General features: G+C 48.8%; 1 protein-coding gene across 1 annotated transcript in view; it reads right to left on the bottom strand.

The window, feature by feature from the left end:
* UBASH3A (ubiquitin associated and SH3 domain containing A) overlaps positions 1-22723 on the bottom strand; it is a 243320-nt gene that overhangs the window by 26922 nt on the left and 193675 nt on the right. The window contains exons 7-9 of the mRNA XM_077479393.1: positions 22226-22316; positions 8103-8196; positions 6850-6969 (exon numbers count right to left, since the gene is read on the bottom strand). Coding sequence (XP_077335519.1) covers positions 6850-6969; positions 8103-8196; positions 22226-22316 — 305 coding nt within the window. The remainder of the gene's footprint in view (positions 1-6849; positions 6970-8102; positions 8197-22225; positions 22317-22723) is intronic.

Raw genomic sequence — 22723 nt, 5'->3', positions numbered from 1 at the left:
TACCAGTACCCCATCTTCACCAACTCACCCCGATACTTACTGGTACCACACATCTTGTACCTTACGTTCAACAGTCCAGCCCTGATCCTTTCCCATCTCCAATGTACCAGTCTTGATTTTTACCAGTTCCTGATCTCAGCCATATAGTTATATGACTGAACAGAAGTGACTCCATTTTGTGCGGCCATAGAGCCATATAAATTCATATATCTTAACTTGTATATTCAGACTCAAGTTAAGGTCACTAGTTCTGTTTTTCAGCATTTGTAGCAGGTTTTTCTATAAAGCACATATAAGAAAATAAAGCTTACAGCAGCATCTTTGCCCTGTACCTTTCGGTACAAAAGGGGAACACCAAAGGCATGACTATGAGTCATGGAAGCAGATGGCATGGTTACTATAGTTGCTATGTCAGCCATGTTTAAAGGGTTGGGCATTTGAGTATTAATGATATGTAATGATATGAAATGTATACCTCTGTATCGACCACCCCCTTTGTTCCCTATTATGATTGGCTAATAATGTATATAAGTTGTATACCCACCCAGAATTAAATCGGATAGCTTTGAACATAGACTCTGTCTCAACTCTTGTGTTCACCAAGAAGCTATCTCCTCAGTACTGAGAGGGTCTTGTGTGTGTGGTAATTGCTGTGATTATACCTAGCTGGTCTTGTCAGGTATACAGAAATACCATTTTATTCCACTTCACACCATACCAGCCCCACTTCTTTCTCGTTCCAGATATCTATCACAACCGTCCTGATCTTTACTGGTACATTATTTCCACCACAACAGCCATAATCCTTACAAATACCCAATCCCCAACCTCTAATTCTGCCCCTTACCTTTACCCAATCTTCATCACAACAGCCCTGATAATGAGGAATACTAATTCTTCACCCTACTGACCTCCTATCCACCATACTTACACTGATCCCTACTGGTACTTGGTCTCCACCACTACCCGAGGAGCAGCTGACCCTCACTATTTGCACCAATCAACCTAGCTGGCGGTGAACTACACAGCAATATCAGGGTCTCTTTTTACATTGGAAGTCCTTGTCATTGCACATGAGGATATTCACGTAGGATTAGCCTGGAGATTAGAAATATCTTCGAAGATGAAGTGTTAAGCCTTTTCACATGATCGGCCCGCTCGGATCCATTTTTCAGGCAGATCTGAGCGGGCCAGCCATTGACTTCTATGGGCAGGTGAATGTCAGCTGAGATGTGTCTGCTAACACCCGCCTGCCGTCTGATCCAACAAGATCCGCTTAAAACAGACGCATGGTGATATGTTCGCCATCTGTTCAGCAAATCGGATGAAAACGGCCGTGTTCATCCGATCTCCCCGTAGAGAACAGCGGGCCTCTGACAGGTCCGTCCCTGCACAGTGAGAAGAGACGGACCTGTTACCCGCCTGCTCAGCGCAGGATCAATGGAGAAATACTCAGCTGAGCTAGCGAAGTCCATCCAGCAGGTCCGCCCCATGTGAACCCAGCCCAAGGATCTTATGAAGCCTGGGCAAATGTCTCTATTTTGTCTGTAGCACCCTCTAGTGTGCTAGGCTGGCAGTGTAGCTGTAGAACATTTGTTGGGCGTGAGCTGTGTAATCAGGGTCAGGGTTCAGTGAGAGTTCCACCTGGATGACTCTTCTGACAACTCTCTCTGGCACTTCCCCCCTGGTCTGGAAGTTTGTAGTTTGGGAGTAAGGAGGGGCTGCCATGCATATTTATGAGGCCTTAGCCAATCCCCAGCTTTGGGCTGGCAGGGGGCAGAGCTTACCTCATAAATAGACTCGAGTCATGCCAGCAGGAACAGTCAGGTGGAAGTTGGAGATGGAGTGCTAAAGGAGGCTGTCGGTGGCAGGTGAGGGCGCCCACTAGATTGAGGGAGTGACCTCGGGCCTGGGGCTCGGATTCTGGAAGGACCTGACAAAACACATAGGAGGGAGCCCTTCCTGGAAGCACAGGAGCATGGAGAGAGGACAGGGGGAGGAGATCAGCACGTCTGGGAGACCTCCAGAGAGTCAGCCGGTGGGATGGTGAGAGTCAGTCTGAGAGGACGGTGGGGAGAAGTAGACGGGAGATCTAGGAAAGGGGCAGCTGCAGTCAGGTGGGTTGGCAGTGCCTGAAGAGATGGTGCTGGGATCAGTAGCCACAGAAGTAATGCAAGCTGGACATGGAAATTCTGCTACACAACCAAGGGGCCTCAGGTTCCTGCCTGTAATGGGCTATTGCTTCGTCTGACTGTTGGATAATTCCCAGTGTTCCAACTGGGGTCTGTAAGCAAGTGAGGGCTGGAGAAAAAAAAGGCGCTGTATATAGGGACTGTATATAGGAGCTGTGTATAGGGACTGTATATAGGAGCTGTGTATAGGGGCTGTATATAGGAGCTGTATATAGGGACTGTATATAGGAGCTGTGTATAGAGACTGTATATAGGAGCTTTGTATAGGGACTGTATATAGGAGCTGTGTATAGGGACTGTATATAGGAGCTGTGTATAGGGGCTGTATATAGGAGCTGTATATAGGGACTGTATATAGGAGCTGTGTATAGAGACTGTATATAGGAGCTTTGTATAGGGACTGTATATAGGAGCTGTGTATAGGGACTGTATATAGGAGCTGTGTATAGGGACTGTATATAGGAGCTGTGTATAGAGACTGTATATAGGAGCTGTATATAGGGACTGTATATAGGAGCTGTGCATAGGGACTGTATATAGGAGCTGTATATAGGGACTGTATATAGGAGCTGTATATAGGGGCTGTATATAGGGACTGTATATAGGAGCTGTGTATAGGGACTGTATATAGGAGCTGTGTATAGGGACTGTATATAGGAGCTGTGTATAGGGACTGTATATAGGAGCTGTGTATAGGGACTGTATATAGGAGCTGTGTATAGAGACTGTATATAGGAGCTGTATATAGGAGCTGTGCATAGGGACTGTATATAGGAGCTGTATATAGGGACTGTATATAGGAGCTGTATATAGGGACTGTATATAGGAGCTGTATATAGGGACTGTATATAGGAGCTGTGTATAGGGACTGTATATAGGAGCTGTATATAGGGACTGTATATAGGAGCTGTGCATAGGGACTGTATATAGGAGCTGTGTATAGGGACTGTATATAGGAGCTGTGTATAGGGACTGTATATAGGAGCTGTGTATAGGGACTGTATATAGGAGCTGTATATAGGGACTGTATATAGGAGCTGTGCATAGGGACTGTATATAGGAGCTGTGTATAGGGACTGTATATAGGAGCTGTGCATAGGGACTGTATATAGGAGCTGTGTATAGGGACTGTATATAGGAGCTGTATATAGGGACTGTATATAGGAGCTGTGCATAGGGACTGTATATAGGGACTGTATATAGGAGCTGTGTATAGGGACTGTATATAGGAGCTGTATATAGGGACTGTATATAGGAGCTGTATATAGGGACTGTATATAGGGACTGTATATAGGAGCTGTATATAGGGACTGTATATAGGAGCTGTGTATAGGGACTGTATATAGGAGCTGTGTATAGGGACTGTATATAGGAGCTGTATATAGGGACTGTATATAGGAGCTGTGTATAGGGACTGTATATAGGAGCTGTATATAGGAGCTGTATATAGGGACTGTATATAGGAGCTGTGTATAGAGACTGTATATAGGAGCTGTATATAGGGACTGTATATAGGAGCTGTGCATAGGGACTGTATATAGGAGCTGTGTATAGGGACTGTATATAGGAGCTGTATATAGGGACTGTATATAGGAGCTGTGCATAGGGACTGTATATAGGGACTGTATATAGGAGCTGTGTATAGGGACTGTATATAGGAGCTGTATATAGGGACTATATATAGGAGCTGTATATAGGGACTATATATAGGAGCTGTGCATAGGGACTGTATATAGGAGCTGTATATAGGGACTGTATATAGGAGCTGTATATATGGACTGTATATAGGAGCTGTATATAGGGACTATATATAGGAGCTGTGCATAGGGACTGTATATAGGAGCTGTATATAGGGACTGTATATAGGAGCTGTATATAGGGACTGTATATAGGAGCTGTATATAGGGACTGTATATAGGAGCTGTATATAGGGACTGTATATAGGAGCTATGTATAGAGACTGTATATAGGAGCTGTGCATAGGGACTGTATATAGGAGCTGTATATAGGGACTGTATATAGGATCTGTGTATAGGGACTGTATATAGGAGCTGTGTATAGAGACTGTATATACAGGGCCGTCTTTAATATTGATTGGACCCTGGGCAAGAATTTTTGTTGGGCTCCCCCCCCCCCCATGCAATTTCACTCTCCACCTGCTCTGAGACATACAATAAATAGCAGCTAGACTTAAAATCAGTTTACTGTATCAGATCAGGCAGCGATTGCAATTGGTTGTCAGTGGTTACAGCATATCATTACTGCTTAATGACTGGTTGCTAGAGGTTACAGCACACATTACGGTTCACTGATTAGTTGCTAGAGGTTACAGCAAATGATTTCTGCTTGTTAATTGGTTTCTAGAGATTACTGTACAGTAATACGGCTCACTGATTGGTTGCTAGAGGTTACAGCACATCATCTCCTCACTGCAGGGGAGAAAGATACACATATGAATGCCGCCTTTATTTACATATTAATGCCGCCGGCCACAGCTATTTACTTAGTAATGTCACCACTATTTACATATGAATGGCGGTTATTTACATGTAAACACGGGGTCTGCAGGTGAGTCATCTGTAAACAACAATAGGGCAGAGCTGGGCAGCATTAGTAGCAGCGCTTTCCACTGAGATATCAGGACACAGCACGGGACTTAGGAAACTAAGTTCGTCAAACAGTCCGCTCAAACTTTTGAATGAACGAACTTGCCCACACACGGCACTTTTTTTGAGTGGACTTAGTTCGTCGTACTAAGTCTGCGCAACTTTTGAAATGAACGGACTCGCCCACACACGAGGACAGTCCGCTCATTTCGAGCGCGTGTCAAGGTAGGCGGGGCCCGCGACGGAGACGTCGCGGGCTCCGCCGCCTGGAATGGACTTAAAGGGGAACCCCAACGCCGAAAAAAATCGGCGTGGGGGTTCCCCCAAAGTCCACAACAGACCCTTGTCCGAGCACGCTACCCGGCCGGCCAGGAAAGGGGGGCGAGCGAGCGCGCCCCCCCCTCCTGAGCCGTACCAGGCTGCGTGCCCTCAACATGGGGGGTGCCTTGGGGAAGGGGGGGTGCGGCCCCCCCACCCCAAAGCACCTTGTCCCCATGTTGATGAGGACAAGGGCCTCTTCCCGACAACCCTGGCCGTTGGTTGTCGGGGTCTGCGGGCGGGGGGCTTATCGGAATCCGGGAGCCCCCTTTAATAAGGGGGCCCCCGGATACCGGCCCCCCACCCTATGTGAATGAGTATGGGGTACAATGTACCCCTACCCATTCACCTGTAAAATAAAAGTACAAAAAAAAACACAACACACGAGATAAAATATTTTATTGCACAGCTCCGGGGGTCTTCCGTCTTCGGGGGTCTTCTCGCCGGACTCCTCCGCTATCTTCTTGTAGCTCTTTTGCTAGCGGAGGAGTCCGGCTTTCTTCCTCCCCGCCGCCGGCCTCTTCTCCCGACTTCGGGGGTCTTGTCCCCCTCTTCGGTTCTTCTGCCGGGCCACCGCGCCTTCTTATAGCTCTTTTGCAGGCGGTGGCCCAGTCTTCTGTCGCCGCTGTCGCCTTCCGTTCTTCTTCTTCTTCTTCTTCTCCAGGAGATGTTGCCTCGACGATCTCCTGGCCGGCCGGGTAGCGTGCTCGGACAAGGGTCTGTTGTGGACTTTGGGGAACCCCCACGCCGATTTTTTTCGGCGTTGGAGTTCTCCTTTAAGTCCATACCAGGCGGCGGAGCCCGCGACGTCTCCTTTGCGGGCCCCGCCTACCTGGAGACGCGCTCGAAATGAGCGGACTTTTCTCCGGGCGGGAACAGTCCGCTCATTTCGAAAGTACAGCGGACTGGCCCACACACGGGCGGACTGTCCGCTGAAACCAAGTTTCAGCGAACAGTTTTACGGAAATTCCGTAAGACTTTGTTCGTCAAACTGTCCGCTGAAACTGTCCGCTGAAGCCCACACACGAGCGGATTGTCCGCTGAAACACTGTTCAGCGGACAAAGTTGGGTGAACAGTCCGCCCGTGTGTACGCGGCCTCACACTTCAAGGGACAAGGGAATGTAAACTGGGATAATTGGCAAGTATGAAGCAGTTGCTTTGGGCCCCACAACAATGACAGGGCCCAGGGGAGCTGCCCCTTTTGCCCTGCCTTAAAGACGGCCCTGGGTATATAGGAGCTGTGTATAGGAGCTGTATATAGGAGCTGTATATAGGGGCTGTATATAGGAAGAGTTGTCCCTGATGTTTGTTCTTAAATCAAATGGGCATCCCATAACCTTCCATCCCTATCCAAGTTCTTACCCTCAATGGAAAAACAAAAAACAAAAAAAACAAGTCTTGGAGTCTTTGGCTCCAGTGTGCTGGTGAAAATGTGGTGTGCCTGGCTCTGGAGGTCGCTTGCCTCTCCTTAGGGGGTGCGCTGCATGTCTTTCTATTACAGATCATTTCTGACCATGGGAACTGTGGCGGATCGGATATCTGAAGACCACCAAGAGGCGACCTGGGAGGAATTCATTGTACTACTAACTATAAATACCAAAAGTCCCATCACCCTCCACTCAATATTCTCCATCATTATAATTGGGCAACACTGAGGACATCTAAAGATCCAATAATGATTGGTGAGACCGACATCCACACAGAGAAGGAACCGGACGCCTTCAATTCTTACCAAAAACCTGAGCCTGGAACGTTCCACAAGATGACAACGGCGGGTCCTTCTCCAAATCTCTGACATCTTTCCTGTGAGGAACCTTCACTGGGAGGTTCAGGTCTGTCCTGGTATAAACACCTAGATATAGGAAAGTGTCAGAGTCTGCATCACCAGATCCAACCAGAAATGATCAACAGCAAATACAACCAACCTTTATCTTCTGAAGAGTACTGTGCTGGACCCCACAGGACAGACATATACCGAGAATACTGTGCTGGACCCCACAGGACAGACATATACCAAGAATACTGTGCTGGACCCCGCAGGACAGACATATACCAAGAATACTGTGCTGGACCCCACAGGACAGACATATACCAAGAATACTGTGCTGGACCCCACAGGACAGACATATACCGAGAATACTGTGCTGGACCCCACAGGACAGACATATACCGAGAATACTGTGCTGGAACCCACAGGACAGACATATACCGAGAAAACTGTGCTGGACCCCACAGGACAGACATATACCAAGAATACTGTACTGGACCCCACAGGACAGACATATATCGAGAAAACTGTGCTGGACCCCACAGGACAGACATATACCAAGAATACTGTGCTGGACCCCACAGGACAGACATATACCAAGAATACTGTGCTGGACTCCACAGGACAGACATATACCGAGAATACTGTGCTGGACCCCACAGGACAGACATATACAGAGAATACTGTGCTGGACCCCACAGGACAGACATATACCAAGAATACTGTGCTGGACTCCACAGGACAGACATATACCGAGAATACTGTGCTGGACTCCACAGGACAGACATATACCGAGAATACTGTGCTGGACTCCACAGGACAGACATATACCGAGAATACTGTGCTGGACTCCACAGGACAGACATATACCGAGAATACTGTGCTGGACCCCACAGGACAGACATATACAGAGAATACTGTGCTGGACCCCACAAGACAGACATATACCGAGAATACTGTACTGGACCCCACAGGACAGACATATACCGAGAATACTGTACTGGACCCCACAGGACAGACATATACCAAGAATATTGTGCTGGACCCCACAGGACAGACATATACCAAGAATATTGTGCTGGACCCCACAGGACAGACATATACCGAGAATATTGTGCTGGACCCCACAGGACAGACATATACCGAGAATACTGTGCTGGACCCCACAGGACAGACATATACCAAGAATATGGGCCTTATATCGATCCTTTTCTTACCGTTATTTAGCGCTCTCTCGGTCAGCCATCGGGGGCCGAATACTTCATCCACACTCTCAGCATGACAAAGAAGGAGGATTCGGGGTGGTGGCACCTGTGGGCACATGGGAATCAGTCAGGAGGGGGGGGATGGAGGATCCTGATTTATGAGGTGACAACACAGAACAACTGCTGGACTGAAATCCCCACCAGTGTTGTCAGCCAGGAGCTTCCTGCTGAGCACTGACTGCGCTTTACTGCTCCCGAGATGTGCCCCATGTATGTTCAGGTCAGTGGGGTGGTGAGATGTGCCCCATGTATGTTCAGGTCAGTGGGGTGGTGAGATGTGCCTCATGTATGTTCAGGTCAGTAGGGTGGTGAGATGTGCCTCATGTATGTTCAGGTCAGTAGGGTGGTGAGATGTGCCTCATGTATGTTCAGGTCAGTGGGGTGGTGAGATGTGCCTCATGTATGTTCAGGTCAGTGGGGTGGTGAGATGTGCCCCATGTATGTTCAGGTCAGTGGGGTGGTGAGATGTGCCCCGTGTATGTTCAGGTCAGTGGGGTGGTGAGATGTGCCCCGTGTATGTTCAGGTCAGTGGGGTGGTGAGATGTGCCCCGTGTATGTTCAGGTCAGTGGGGTGGTGAGATGTGCCCGTGTATGTTCAGGTCAGTGGGGTGGTGAGATGTGCCCCATGTTTGTACTCGGAGTCAATCTGTGGATAGTATAGGAAAAGGAACACAGAACATAGACCTGAGGAGTTCCGGGGTCACGTGGTCAGAATGCCTAAAAGGGGGCAAAAATAAAGCCAGTAGGATGAAAGTTTAACAACCAGATTATTACCCACCGACGTTCAATCTGTCAAATTGACAAGACGACCTCCCATAACCCAAATTCCAAATAATAATAATAATAGGGGACCACCTGACGCAAAGTCACAGAAGCCGCTCCTATCCTGAATAAAAAGCCAAAAGTATCCTTTAGGGTCCAGCCCCCGATTGGCCAAAAAGGGGACTGCAATGAAGTATGCATTGAGCTGCGGAGAGGGGAGCACTAGGAAGAGGCAACAGAGGACCATCTCTGGGTTTAACAGACGTATAGTAGCACTGACCAGCTGATATAAACCAACACCGGGCACCGCCGCTCCTTGCCAGGCTCCAAGAACCTGATGACAGTGCCACCTCCCGATTGCTGCGTCCTGCGAGCATGCCGATATAAACAGGAAAGGCCGGGGTCCCAAACCAGTTGATTAGCCAAAAGTATGCGAGACCCTGGGGCCAGAAACTCCCCTGGCCTCCGGAACCATAAAATACCAGATAAAGCGCTGCCTGGAGCACCAAGCTGGTTCACAACACAAAAGGGGACGATGAGAGCATGTCGGATATGTCACGAAAAATATGACCCTCGATGGGAAGTCTGCTGAGCACAGCAGGAGGGCAACTCCTCTGGATCCCTGAGGATGGCTCAACTAGAGAGTGCAGAAAATGAAGAAAAGTCTATCGGGGTCTTCCAACAACATGAAACGCTGAGTCTCAGCCACATACGCCCCGATGGTGCTGTAGGCCGATACGAGTTGGAAGTGGCAAAAAACAGAAAAGCAAAATATGAACTGGATGTCAACCGTCAGGACTAGGAAACCTTGACAGGAAAGCCTGGAAAACATCCCAAGCAGAGTCATGAGCCTTCCTGATATTCAAATACAGATTTATCGATCGAGGCGGCTGTATCAGCCCAATGGAAACCCAATTCATCACAAATGCTGGAAACTGAAGAGAAGGCGTGACGCCGGCATCTGCGTCTGAGACCTGGGCCTACTGGTACCGGCCTAGGCACCGAGAGGGATCCGGAATCCACTAAATCCCCTGAGCCAGTAGAAGCTGCTGGAGCTGCAATAGGCTGACTTACCAATAATTCCATAACATTGCGCAACTCCTGGCCGGACATAGCAAGGAAAATAAAGGTAGTGTGAAAAATGACACCCAACTGGGCCATAAACTGCGAGAGAAACGTGAGCAGACTGAGAAACTTGTGACAGGAATGTAATCTGTGTGAAGGAATGGGACTGAGAGAGAAGCCTGGAGTAGTGCGAGCTGATAAAAACGTGAGCGGCATCAGAACCGAGGCAGCAAGAAAAACGCCAACTGCATAAGAAATGCAGGTTGCATGAGAATTGATGAACAACAAGAGAAACCTGGGAAAATGAGAGTAACCTGGGAAAACGATGGAAACCTGGGAAAACGATGGAAACCTGGGAAAACGAGAGGAACCTGGGAAAACGATGGAAACCTGGGAAAACGAGAGGAACCTGGGAAAATAAGAGTAACCTGGGAAAACGAGAGGAACCTGGGAAAATAAGAGTAACCTGGGAAAATGAGAGTAACCTGGGAAAACGATGGAAACCTGGGAAAACGATGGAAACCTGGGAAAACGAGAGTAACCTGGGAAAACGAGAGGAACCTGGGAAAACGAGAGGAACCTGGGAAAACGAGAGTAACCTGGGAAAACGAGAGTAACCTGGGAAAATAAGAGTAACCTGGGAAAATAAGAGTAACCTGGGAAAATAAGAGTAACCTGGGAAAACAAGAGAAACCTGGGAAAACGAGAGAAACCTGGGAAAACGAGAGAAACCTGGGAAAACGAGAGAAACCTGGGAAAACGAGAGAAACCTAGGAAAACGAGAGAAACCTGGGAAAACGATGGAAACCTGGGAAAACGATGGAAACCTGGGAAAACGATGGAAACCTGGGAAAACGATGGAAACCTGGGAAAACGAGAGGAACCTGGGAAAACGAGAGGAACCTGGGAAAATAAGAGTAACCTGGGAAAATAAGAGTAACCTGGGAAAATAAGAGTAACCTGGGAAAACAAGAGAAACCTGGGAAAACGAGAGAAACCTGGGAAAACGAGAGAAACCTGGGAAAACGAGAGAAACCTGGGAAAACAAGAGAAACCTGGGAAAACGAGAGAAACCTGGGAAAACGAGAGAAACCTGGGAAAACGAGAGTAACCTGGGAAAATGAGAGAAACCTAGGAAAACGAGAGAAACCTGGGAAAACGAGAGTAACCTGGGAAAACGAGAGAAACCTGGGAAAACGAGAGTAACCTGAACGTGAGTTGCATGAGATACATAAATCGCATGAGAAACGTGCGTTTTGTAGGAAATGTGAGCAGCGTAAGAACAGATGAGGAGACTTGCCACCGAACAAGCCAATTAAAACCGATCACTTCAATCTGTTACACCCATAGACGTGACGGGTAACCTGCAGTGGAAGAACACGGACAACCCAGCTGTGTGAAAACGACCAGAGAACATAACAGACAACCAGCCCCTGACATAACAACACCCCTTGTACCTAACAAGTATGAGGATGTGGGGGCAGAAATGACAAGACCACAGCGCATGAATGTGAACCTAATGACAACACCACCCTACTGTATGCAGCCAGTGAGCCCGAGCAACCTGCAACGTCAAGACAGGAAATTAAAAAGGAACACTCAGGGCTGAGGTACCCACAGACTGTGGTGGGTGGTAGTAGAGGTGTAATGGTGAACGTGCACGTATGATGTATGGACTACAGGCAAGAAGATTGTGGGGCGACAACCAATTCAAAATGAAACCTCACCCCGTATGGTCCTGCAGACGTGACAGATCCTGGATGTAGGCACCAGCATAACGGAAATGCAGCGAACGAAAAGCAATGACATCAAAAGGCCTATGACATGAAATGTGAGAAACCTGGGAAAACGTGAGAACGAGTGTGAAACATGGGACACGTGAGAACGAGTGAGAAACATGGGACACGTGAGAACGAGTGTGAAACATGGGACACGTGAGAACGAGTGTGAAACATGGGACACGTGAGAACGAGTGTGAAACATGGGACACGTGAGAACGAGTGTGAAACATGGGACACGTGAGAACGAGTGTGTGAAACATGGGACACGTGAGAACAAGTGTGTGAAACATGGGACACGGGAGAAAGAGTGTGAAACATGGGACACGTGAGAACAAGTGTGTGAAACATGGGACACGTGAGAACGAGTGTGAAACATGGGACACGTGAGAACAAGTGTGTGAAACATGGGACACGTGAGAACGAGTGTGAAACATGGGACACGTGAGAACAAGTGTGTGAAACATGGGACACGTGAGAACGAGTGTGAAACATGGGACACGGGAGAACGAGTGTGAAACATGGGACACGGGAGAACGAGTGTGAAACATGGGACACGGGAGAACGAGTGTGAAACATGGGACACGGGAGAACGAGTGTGAAACATGGGACACGGGAGAACGAGTGTGAAACATGGGACACGTGAGAACGAGTGTGAAACATGGGACACGTGAGAACGAGTGTGAAACATGGGACACGGGAGAACGAGTGTGAAACATGGGACACGGGAGAACGAGTGTGAAACATGGGACACGGGAGAACAAGTGTGAAACATGGGACACGGGAGAACGAGTGTGAAACATGGGACACGGGAGAACGAGTGTGAAACATGGGACACGGGAGAACGAGTGTGAAACATGGGACACGGGAGAACGAGTGTGAAACATGGGACACGGGAGAACGAGTGTGAAACATGGGACACGGGAGAACGAGTGTGAAACATGGGACACGTGAGAACGAGTGTGAAACATGGGACACATGAGAACGAGTGTGAAACATGGGACACGGGAGAACGAGTGTGAAACATGGGACACGGGAGAACGAGTGTGAAACATGGGACACGTGAGAACGAGTGTGAAACATGGGACACGTGAGAACGAGTGTGAAACATGGGACACGTGAGAATACGAAAGAAACATGGGAAAACGTAAGAAAACATGGGAAACACATGAATTGACAGGAGAAGTAAAAAATTGCATGAGAAGCATAAATTGTGTAAGAACCGTAAATTTCATGAAAAAACATCAACTGCATGAAACTGTAAATCTCATACAAAACCGTAAATTGTGTAAGAACCGTAAATTGCATGAGACCATACCTACCTGGAACCCCCCCCCCCTCCACAGAAAATGTGCCAACACTACACCACAAAACAGTCACTTCCCCGCATGACTCCCCGATGCAAGCCTACCACTGCCATGAGAACACTGCCCTGGCACATACACGTGCCGCAGAGGAGCTCCAGCAGGAGACCATGGCACCAGCACAGCCCATGACACAAATTGAAACCCTGCCCCGCGGGGCCCCCGGGTGTGCCGTGTTATGAACTCATATGGACTGTAAGGACTGATTCGTTTCCAGGTGTAAGAAGATCAATATTCATCGAGGGACGTATGGGAGGAGGGACTGTTGTGGAGAATTTGTATTAATGTATGTTGTCAGATATCCCCCAGTGTCAGTTTTGCTGTAGTACACTCATGTGAGGATATTCGCACATACAGACGTTGGTGGAAGACCATTGGCTGCAGAAACCTTCCCGTGGACACGGCAGATCTGTTTCCTGTTTTAGGGATGATCGTTTATGCCTCACCATGAGACTGGCCACCTCATGGAGACCGCATTAACGCTCCAAGCAAACTGATCTGCGTACATGGGAACCATAGTATAACCATACCAAAATGACGGCCCACCGAGCCATGATAGAGTACGGCTCCTGTCATTGGTAGCGGTGGGAATGCGCACACAATTGTGTTCAGAGCCATGTAAGTAGTGTTCAAATTGTGAGACAGTTGGTGTCTCACAGGACGCTCCCCGCTCTGCACACAACCGTCTCCACACATCACTACTGGAATTCTATTTTAAATATATACATGTGTGTGATTGGTTCTTTTGAAAGAATACAAGTGTCTGATTGGCTGATTCTGAAGCCACCACCTTCGTCTGTTATTCATGTTTGCAGTAGAAATAAAAGCAGTAGAGCATTCTATGGCAGGACTTTGCTAAGCTCAACGTAATACAAGCGACTGTCTGTTACTTGGAGATATACAAGCGACTGTCTGTTACTTGGAGATATACAAGCGACTGTCTGTTACTTGGAGATATACAAGCGTCTGTCTGTTACTTGGAGATATACAAGCGACTGTCTGTTACTTGGAGATATACAAGCGACTGTCTGTTACTTGGAGATATACAAGCGACTGTCTGTTACTTGGAGATATACAAGCGACTGTCTGTTACTTGGAGATATACAAGCGACTGTCTGTTACTTGGAGATATACAAGCGACTGTCTGTTACTTGGAGATATACAAGCGACTGTCTGTTACTTGGAGATATACAAGCGACTGTCTGTTACTTGGAGATATACAAGCGACTGTCTGTTACTTGGAGATATACAAGCGTCTGTCTGTTACTTGGAGATATACAAGCGTCTGTCTGTTACTTGGAGATATACAAGCGTCTGTCTGTTACTTGGAGATATACAAGCGACTGTCTGTTACTTGGAGATATACAAGCGGCTGTCTGTTACTTGGAGATATACAAGCGGCTGTCTGTTATTCGGAGATATACAAGCGTCTGTCTGTTACTTGGAGATATACAAGCGACTGTCTGTTACTTGGAGATATACAAGCGACTGTCTGTTACTTGGAGATATACAAGCGACTGTCTGTTACTTGGAGATATACAAGCGACTGTCTGTTACTTGGAGATATACAAGCGACTGTCTGTTACTTGGAGATATACAAGCGACTGTCTGTTACTTGGAGATATACAAGCGACTGTCTGTTACTTGGAGATATACAAGCGACTGTCTGTTACTTGGAGATATACAAGCGTCTGTCTGTTACTTGGAGATATACAAGCGTCTGTCTGTTACTTGGAGATATACAAGCGACTGTCTGTTACTTGGAGATATAAAAGCGACTGTCTGTTACTTGGAGATATACAAGCGACTGTCTGTTACTTGGAGATATACAAGCGACTGTCTGTTACTTGGAGATATACAAGCGACTGTCTGTTACTTGGAGATATACAAGCGACTGTCTGTTACTTGGAGATATACAAGCGTCTGTCTGTTACTTGGAGATATACAAGCGTCTGTCTGTTACTTGGAGATATACAAGCGACTGTCTGTTACTTGGAGATATACAAGCGGCTGTCTGTTACTTGGAGATATACAAGCGGCTGTCTGTTACTTGGAGATATACAAGCGGCTGTCTGTTACTTGGAGATATACAAGCGACTGTCTGTTACTTGGAGATATACAAGCGACTGTCTGTTACTTGGAGATATACAAGCGACTGTCTGTTACTTGGAGATATACAAGCGACTGTCTGTTACTTGGAGATATACAAGCGACTGTCTGTTACTTGGAGATATACAAGCGACTGTCTGTTACTTGGAGATATACAAGCGTCTGTCTGTTACTTGGAGATATACAAGCGTCTGTCTGTTACTTGGAGATATACAAGCGACTGTCTGTTACTTGGAGATATACAAGCGACTGTCTGTTACTTGGAGATATACAAGCGACTGTCTGTTACTTGGAGATATACAAGCGTCTGTCTGTTACTTGGAGATATACAAGCGACTGTCTGTTACTTGGAGATATACAAGCGACTGTCTGTTACTTGGAGATATACAAGCGACTGTCTGTTACTTGGAGATATACAAGCGACTGTCTGTTACTTGGAGATATACAAGCGACTGTCTGTTACTTGGAGATATACAAGCGACTGTCTGTTACTTGGAGATATACAAGCGACTGTCTGTTACTTGGAGATATACAAGCGACTGTCTGTTACTTGGAGATATACAAGCGACTGTCTGTTACTTGGAGATATACAAGCGTCTGTCTGTTACTTGGAGATATACAAGCGTCTGTCTGTTACTTGGAGATATACAAGCGTCTGTCTGTTACTTGGAGATATACAAGCGACTGTCTGTTACTTGGAGATATACAAGCGGCTGTCTGTTACTTGGAGATATACAAGCGGCTGTCTGTTATTCGGAGATATACAAGCGTCTGTCTGTTACTTGGAGATATACAAGCGACTGTCTGTTACTTGGAGATATACAAGCGACTGTCTGTTACTTGGAGATATACAAGCGTCTGTCTGTTACTTGGAGATATACAAGCGACTGTCTGTTACTTGGAGATATACAAGCGGCTGTCTGTTACTTGGAGATATACAAGCGACTGTCTGTTACTTGGAGATATACAAGCGACTGTCTGTTACTTGGAGATATACAAGCGACTGTCTGTTACTTGGAGATATACAAGCGGCTGTCTGTTACTTGGAGATATACAAGCGACTGTCTGTTACTTGGAGATATACAAGCGACTGTCTGTTACTTGGAGATATACAAGCGACTGTCTGTTACTTGGAGATATACAAGCGACTGTCTGTTACTTGGAGATATACAAGCGGCTGTCTGTTACTTGGAGATATACAAGCGACTGTCTGTTACTTGGAGATATACAAGCGTCTGTCTGTTACTTGGAGATATACAAGCGACTGTCTGTTACTTGGAGATATACAAGCGACTGTCTGTTACTTGGAGATATACAAGCGACTGTCTGTTACTTGGAGATATACAAGCGACTGTCTGTTACTTGGAGATATACAAGCGACTGTCTGTTACTTGGAGATATACAAGCGTCTGTCTGTTACTTGGAGATATACAAGCGACTGTCTGTTACTTGGAGATATACAAGCGTCTGTCTGTTACTTGAAGATATACAAGCGACTGTCTGTTACTTGGAGATATACAAGCGGCACACTTCCCGGCATTATACAAGAGAGATGTATTTGTGTTTTTAAGCACAACAAAATTGTTTTCTTATAGGAGAAGCTGAATTCTAAAAGATCACTAAAGGCATTTTTTTTTTTAAAATAAATAACAAACATGTTATACTTCCCTCCCCTGTGCAGCTCGTTTTGCACAGAGTGACCCCGATCCTCCTCTTCTGGGGTCCCTCGCCGGCTCTCTCGGCTCTCTCCCACAAGGACTCCACAACTTCATGTGAGCTCCCTCGCATGATGTGAAGTGCTTGCGGGCGCGCTCCCGTGATACAGCTGCCGGCCGTAGCCGCTCACTATATCACTCGGCCCCACCCCCCCCCCCCCCGGTGCGCCGCATCATTTGATGTGATTGACAGCAGCGCGAACCAATGGCTGCGCTGCTTTCAATCCATCCACTCTAGCCAATCAACGGCCAAGGTGAGTGGCGAAGAGGATGTCGGGGGTGAGCGCGGGACCTTCGAGGGGTCAGGTAAGTATAACTGGGGGGGGGGGGGCTGGGAGGGCCGGCATTGTCAGATGTCAGATGCATGGAATGCATTAAGGTGAAAAAACTTTTACCTTTACAACCCCTTTAATCCACAACAAGGGGGTGCAGTAATATGCGAGGGATGGGGGGAGGTGTAGTAATATGGAAGGATATGGGGGGTATAGTAATATGGAGGTATATGGGGGGTATAGTAATATGGAGGGGGGTTCAGTAATATGGAGGGATATGAGGGGTGTAGCAATATGGAGGGATATGAGGGGTGTAGCAATATGGAGGAATATGAGGGGTGTAGTAATATGGAGGGATGGGGGATGCAGTAATATGGAGGCATATGGGGGGTGTAGTGATATGGGGGGGGGGGTGTAACAATATGGAGGCATATGGGGATGGGTGATATGTAGTGTAGTAGGGGGGGGTATGTCGCCTGCAGATGATTCCTGTAGTAGAGACATGGCAGATCATTACATCAGATTACTGAGAACTCACCGACCACATCCACCATCCATTTCCTCCACCAACTTCCTGCCTCCCCTACTCTTCTCCTCTCATCTGCAGAGACACCATATACCTCATACCTCACCCCCCCCAAGTCACCGTATACCTCATACCTCACCCCCCCAAGTCACCGTATACCTCATACCTCACCCCCCCAAGTCACCGTATACCTCATACCTCACCCCCCAAATCACTGTATACCATGTACCTCACCCCCCACCTCAACGTATACCTTGTACCTCACCCCCCACCATATACCTCACCGTATACCTCATATCTCATCCTATACCTCTCACCTCATACCTCACCCTGCACCCTGTACCTCATCCTATACCTTAACCTATATCTCGCCGTATAACTCATACCTCATCCTACACATCATTCTGCCTTCGTAGATTACAGTAAACATGCCATATTGTACTGCAGTGTGTATAGAAAATAATCCCCACCAATGAGCACACAGTGGCTGGAGGAGAAGGTGGGGAATGTCCACCAATGAGCACACAGTGGTTGGAGGAGAAGGCGGGGAATGTCCACCAATGAGCACACAGTGGTTGGAGGAGAAGGCGGGGAATGTCCACCAATGAGCACACAGTGGTTGGAGGAGAAGGCGGGGAATGTCCACCAATGAGCACACAGTGGTTGGAGGAGAAGACGGAGAATGTCCACCAATGAGCACACAGTGGCTGGAGGAGAAGGTGGGGAATGTCCACCAATGAGCACACAGTGGTTGGAGGAGAAGGTGGGGAATGTCCACCAAGGAGCACACAGTGGTTGGAGGAGAAGGCGGGGAATGTCCACCAATGAGCACACAGTGGTTGGAGGAGAAGACGGAGAATGTCCACCAATGAGCACACAGTGGTTGGAGGAGAAGACGGAGAATGTCCACCAATGAGCACACAGTGATTGGAGGAGAAGGTGGGGAATGTCCACCAATGAGCACACAGTGGTTGGAGGAGAAGGCGGGGAATGTCCACCAATGAGCACACAGTGGTTGGAGGAGAAGACGGGGAATGTCCACCAATGAGCACACAGTGGTTGGAGGAGATGGCGGGGAGTGTCCACCAATGAGCACACAGTGGCTGGAGGAGAAGGTGGGGAATGTCCACCAATGAGCACACAGTGGTTGGAGGAGAAGGTGGGGAATGTCCACCAATGAGCACACAGTGGTTGGAGGAGAAGGTGGGGAATGTCCACCAATGAGCACACAGTGGTTGGAGGAGAAGGCGGGGAGTGTCCACCAATGAGCACACAGTGGTTGGAGGAGAAGGCGGGAATGTCCACCAATGAGCACACAGTGGTTGGAGGAGAAGGCGGGGAATGTCCACCAATGAGCACACAGTGGTTGGAGGAGAAGGTGGGGAATGTCCACCAATGAGCACACAGTGGCTGGAGGAGAAGGCGGGGAATGTCCACCAATGAGCACACAGTGATTGGAGGAGAAGGCAGGGAATGTCCACCAATGAGCACACAGTGGTTGGAGGAGAAGACGGAGAATGTCCACCAATGAGCACGCAGTGGCTGGAGGAGAAGGCGGGGAATGTCCACCAATGAGCACACAGTTGTTGGAGGAGAAGACGGGGAATGTCCACCAATGAGCACACAGTGATTGGAGGAGAAGGTGGGGAATGTCCACCAATGAGCACACAGTGGCTGGAGGAGAAGGTGGGGAATGTCCACCAATGAGCACACAGGGGTTGGAGGAGAAGGCAGGGAATGTCCACCAATGAGCACACAGTGGTTGGAGGAGAAGGCGGGAATGTCCACCAATGAGCACACAGTGGTTGGAGGAGAAGGCGGGGAATGTCCACCAATGAGCACACAGTGGTTGGAGGAGAAGGTGGAGAATGTCCACCAATGAGCACACAGGGGTTGGAGGAGAAGGCGGGGAGTGTCCACCAATGAGCACACAGTGGTTGGAGGAGAAGGCGGGAATGTCCACCAATGAGCACACAGTGGTTGGAGGAGAAGGCGGGGAATGTCCACCAATGAGCACACAGTGGTTGGAGGAGAAGGCGGGGAGTGTCCACCAATGAGCACACAGTGGTTGGAGGAGAAGGCGGGGAATGTCCAGCAATGAGCACACAGTGGTTGGAGGAGAAGACGGAGAATGTCCACCAATGAGCACACAGTGATTGGAGGAGATGGCGGGGAGTGTCCATCAATGAGCACACAGTGGTTGGAGGAGAAGGTGGGGAATGTCCACCAATGAGCACACAGTGGTTGGAGGAGAAGGCGGGGAATGTCCACCAATGAGCACACAGTGGTTGGAGGAGAAGGCGGGAATGTCCACCAATGAGCACACAGTGGTTGGAGGAGAAGGCGGGAATGTCCACCAATGAGCACACAGTGGTTGGAGGAGAAGGCGGGGAGTGTCCACCAATGAGCACACAGTGGTTGGAGGAGAAGGCGGGGAATGTCCAGCAATGAGCACACAGTGGTTGGAGGAGAAGGCGGGAATGTCCACCAATGAGCACACAGTGGTTGGAGGAGAAGGCGGGGAGTGTCCACCAATGAGCACACAGTGGTTGGAGGAGAAGGCGGGGAATGTCCAGCAATGAGCACACAGTGGTTGGAGGAGAAGACGGAGAATGTCCACCAATGAGCACACAGTGATTGGAGGAGAAGGCGGGGAGTGTCCATCAATGAGCACACAGTGGTTGGAGGAGAAGGTGGGGAATGTCCACCAATGAGCACACAGTGGTTGGAGGAGAAGGCGGGGAATGTCCACCAATGAGCACACAGTGGTTGGAGGAGAAGGCGGGAATGTCCACCAATGAGCACACAGTGGTTGGAGGAGAAGGCGGGAATGTCCACCAATGAGCACACAGGGGTTGGAGGAGAAGGCGGGGAGTGTCCACCAATGAGCACACAGTGGTTGGAGGAGAAGGCGGGAATGTCCACCAATGAGCACACAGTGGTTGGAGGAGAAGGCGGGGAATGTCCACCAATGAGCACACAGTGGTTGGAGGAGAAGGTGGGGAATGTCCACCAATGAGCACACAGTGGCTGGAGGAGAAGGCAGGGAATGTCCACCAATGAGCACACAGTGGTTGGAGGAGAAGGTGGGGAATGTCCACCAATGAGCACACAGGGGTTGGAGGAGAAGGCGGGGAGTGTCCAGCAATGAGCACACAGTGGTTGGAGGAGAAGACGGAGAATGTCCACCAATGAGCACACAGTGATTGGAGGAGAAGGCGGGGAGTGTCCATCAATGAGCACACAGTGGTTGGAGGAGAAGGCGGAGAATGTCCAGCAATGAGCACACAGTGGTTGGAGGAGAAGACGGAGAATGTTCACCAATGAGCACACAGTGGTGGGAGGAGAAGACGGGGAATGTCCACCAATGAGCACACAGTGGCTGGAGGAGAAGGCGGGGAACGTCCACCAATGAGCACACAGTGGCTGGAGGAGAAGGCGGGGAATGTCTACCAATGAGCACACAGTGGTTGGAGGAGAAGGTGAAGAATGTCCACCAATGAGCACACAGTGGCTGGAGGAGAAGGCGGGGAATGTCCACCAATGAGCACACAGTGGCTGGAAGAGAAGGCGGGGAATGTCCACCAATGAGCAGTCGAAGTCGGAAGAAGAGGGCGGCGGCGAAGAAGAAAGCTCCTCCGCTAGTGAAAGAGCTAGCAAAAGAACAGAAGATAGCAGAGGAGCCCGGTGAGAAGACCCCCGAAGACGGAAGAAGACCCCCGGAGCTGTGCAATTAACTATTTTAACCCTTGTGTGTTGTGTTTTTCTTTTACTTTTTTTCGCAGGTGAATAGGTAGGGGTACATTGTACCCCATACTCATTCACATAGGGTGGGGGACCGGGATCCGGGGGCCCCCTTATTAATGAGGGCTCACAGATTCTGATAAGCCCCCCACCCACAGACCCCGACAACCAACGGCCAGGGTTGTCGGGAAGAGGCCCTTGTCCTCATCAACATGGGGACAAGGTGCTTTGGGGTGGGGGGGGGCGCGCGGCCCCTCCTTCCCCAAGGCACCCCCCCCCCCATGTTGAGGGCACACGGCCTGGTACGGCCCAGGCGGACCCCAGCCAGGTAGTGTGCTCAGATAAGGGTCTGATATGGACCTAGGGGGGGACCCCCATGCCGATTTTTCCCCTTTAACTCCATACCAGGTGATGGGGCCAGCGACGCCTCCTTCGCTGGTCCCGGGCTACCTGGAGACGCGCTCAAAATGAGCGGACTTTCCTCCGCGTGTGTGGGCGAGTCCATTCATTTCAAAAGTACGGCAGATAGTCTGGCGCAAAAGTACTGTGTGTGGGCGGGTAGCTCGTTCGGAAAGTCCGCCGGATAGTCTGATACGTGTGTACGCGGCATTAGTCTGGCACCGCCCTGCTGCTCAGTATGGAACGCACACTTGGTATACAAACCAGTAATCACACCGTGTGAGGACAATGTAATACGGACATGGCGGTAATGTCTCGGCACACACACGGGGACATCATACCTGTGGGATGGGGGGCTTCCTGTCTCGTATTTCTCCATCACATTCTGGCTGATCTGCCGGCTGCTCCGGGCCCGGAAGGAATCTGTAACATCTGACAGAAGATAATCTATGAACATTCAATGTCTCCGGATTATAATAATCACCACAATATCACAATCATAATACCAGAAGATGGGATACCATCCACCACCCACACCACAGACCATGACCAGTGTAGTTCAGAGGTACCCGTCCGGCCTACTGCTATACCACTTGTACTCCAAAATGCCCATTTCTTACCCTTCTACAATGATGAGACCACACCTTCATTCTGGAGTATAAATGGCCATAGCAGCCTATTTATTATTCACACCATATAAATAACTCCAATATCAAATATATACCAAAATATCACCTCCGTAACAACTTGTTTTACTCCAGTCTGTTGGTCTTTGATGGCACCCCGGAACTCCAACACATATTCCACCAATACACTGCGGGACCTTTCTCCACACGATC

This window comes from Lithobates pipiens, unplaced genomic scaffold, assembly GCF_037356315.1.
Source record: "Lithobates pipiens isolate NorthernLeopardFrog02 unplaced genomic scaffold, aLitPip1_a1.2 Scaffold_16, whole genome shotgun sequence".
Taxonomy (NCBI): domain Eukaryota; kingdom Metazoa; phylum Chordata; class Amphibia; order Anura; family Ranidae; genus Lithobates; species Lithobates pipiens.
Note: the sequence above shows the minus strand (reverse complement) of the source record. Positions and strands in the feature narration are given on the sequence as shown.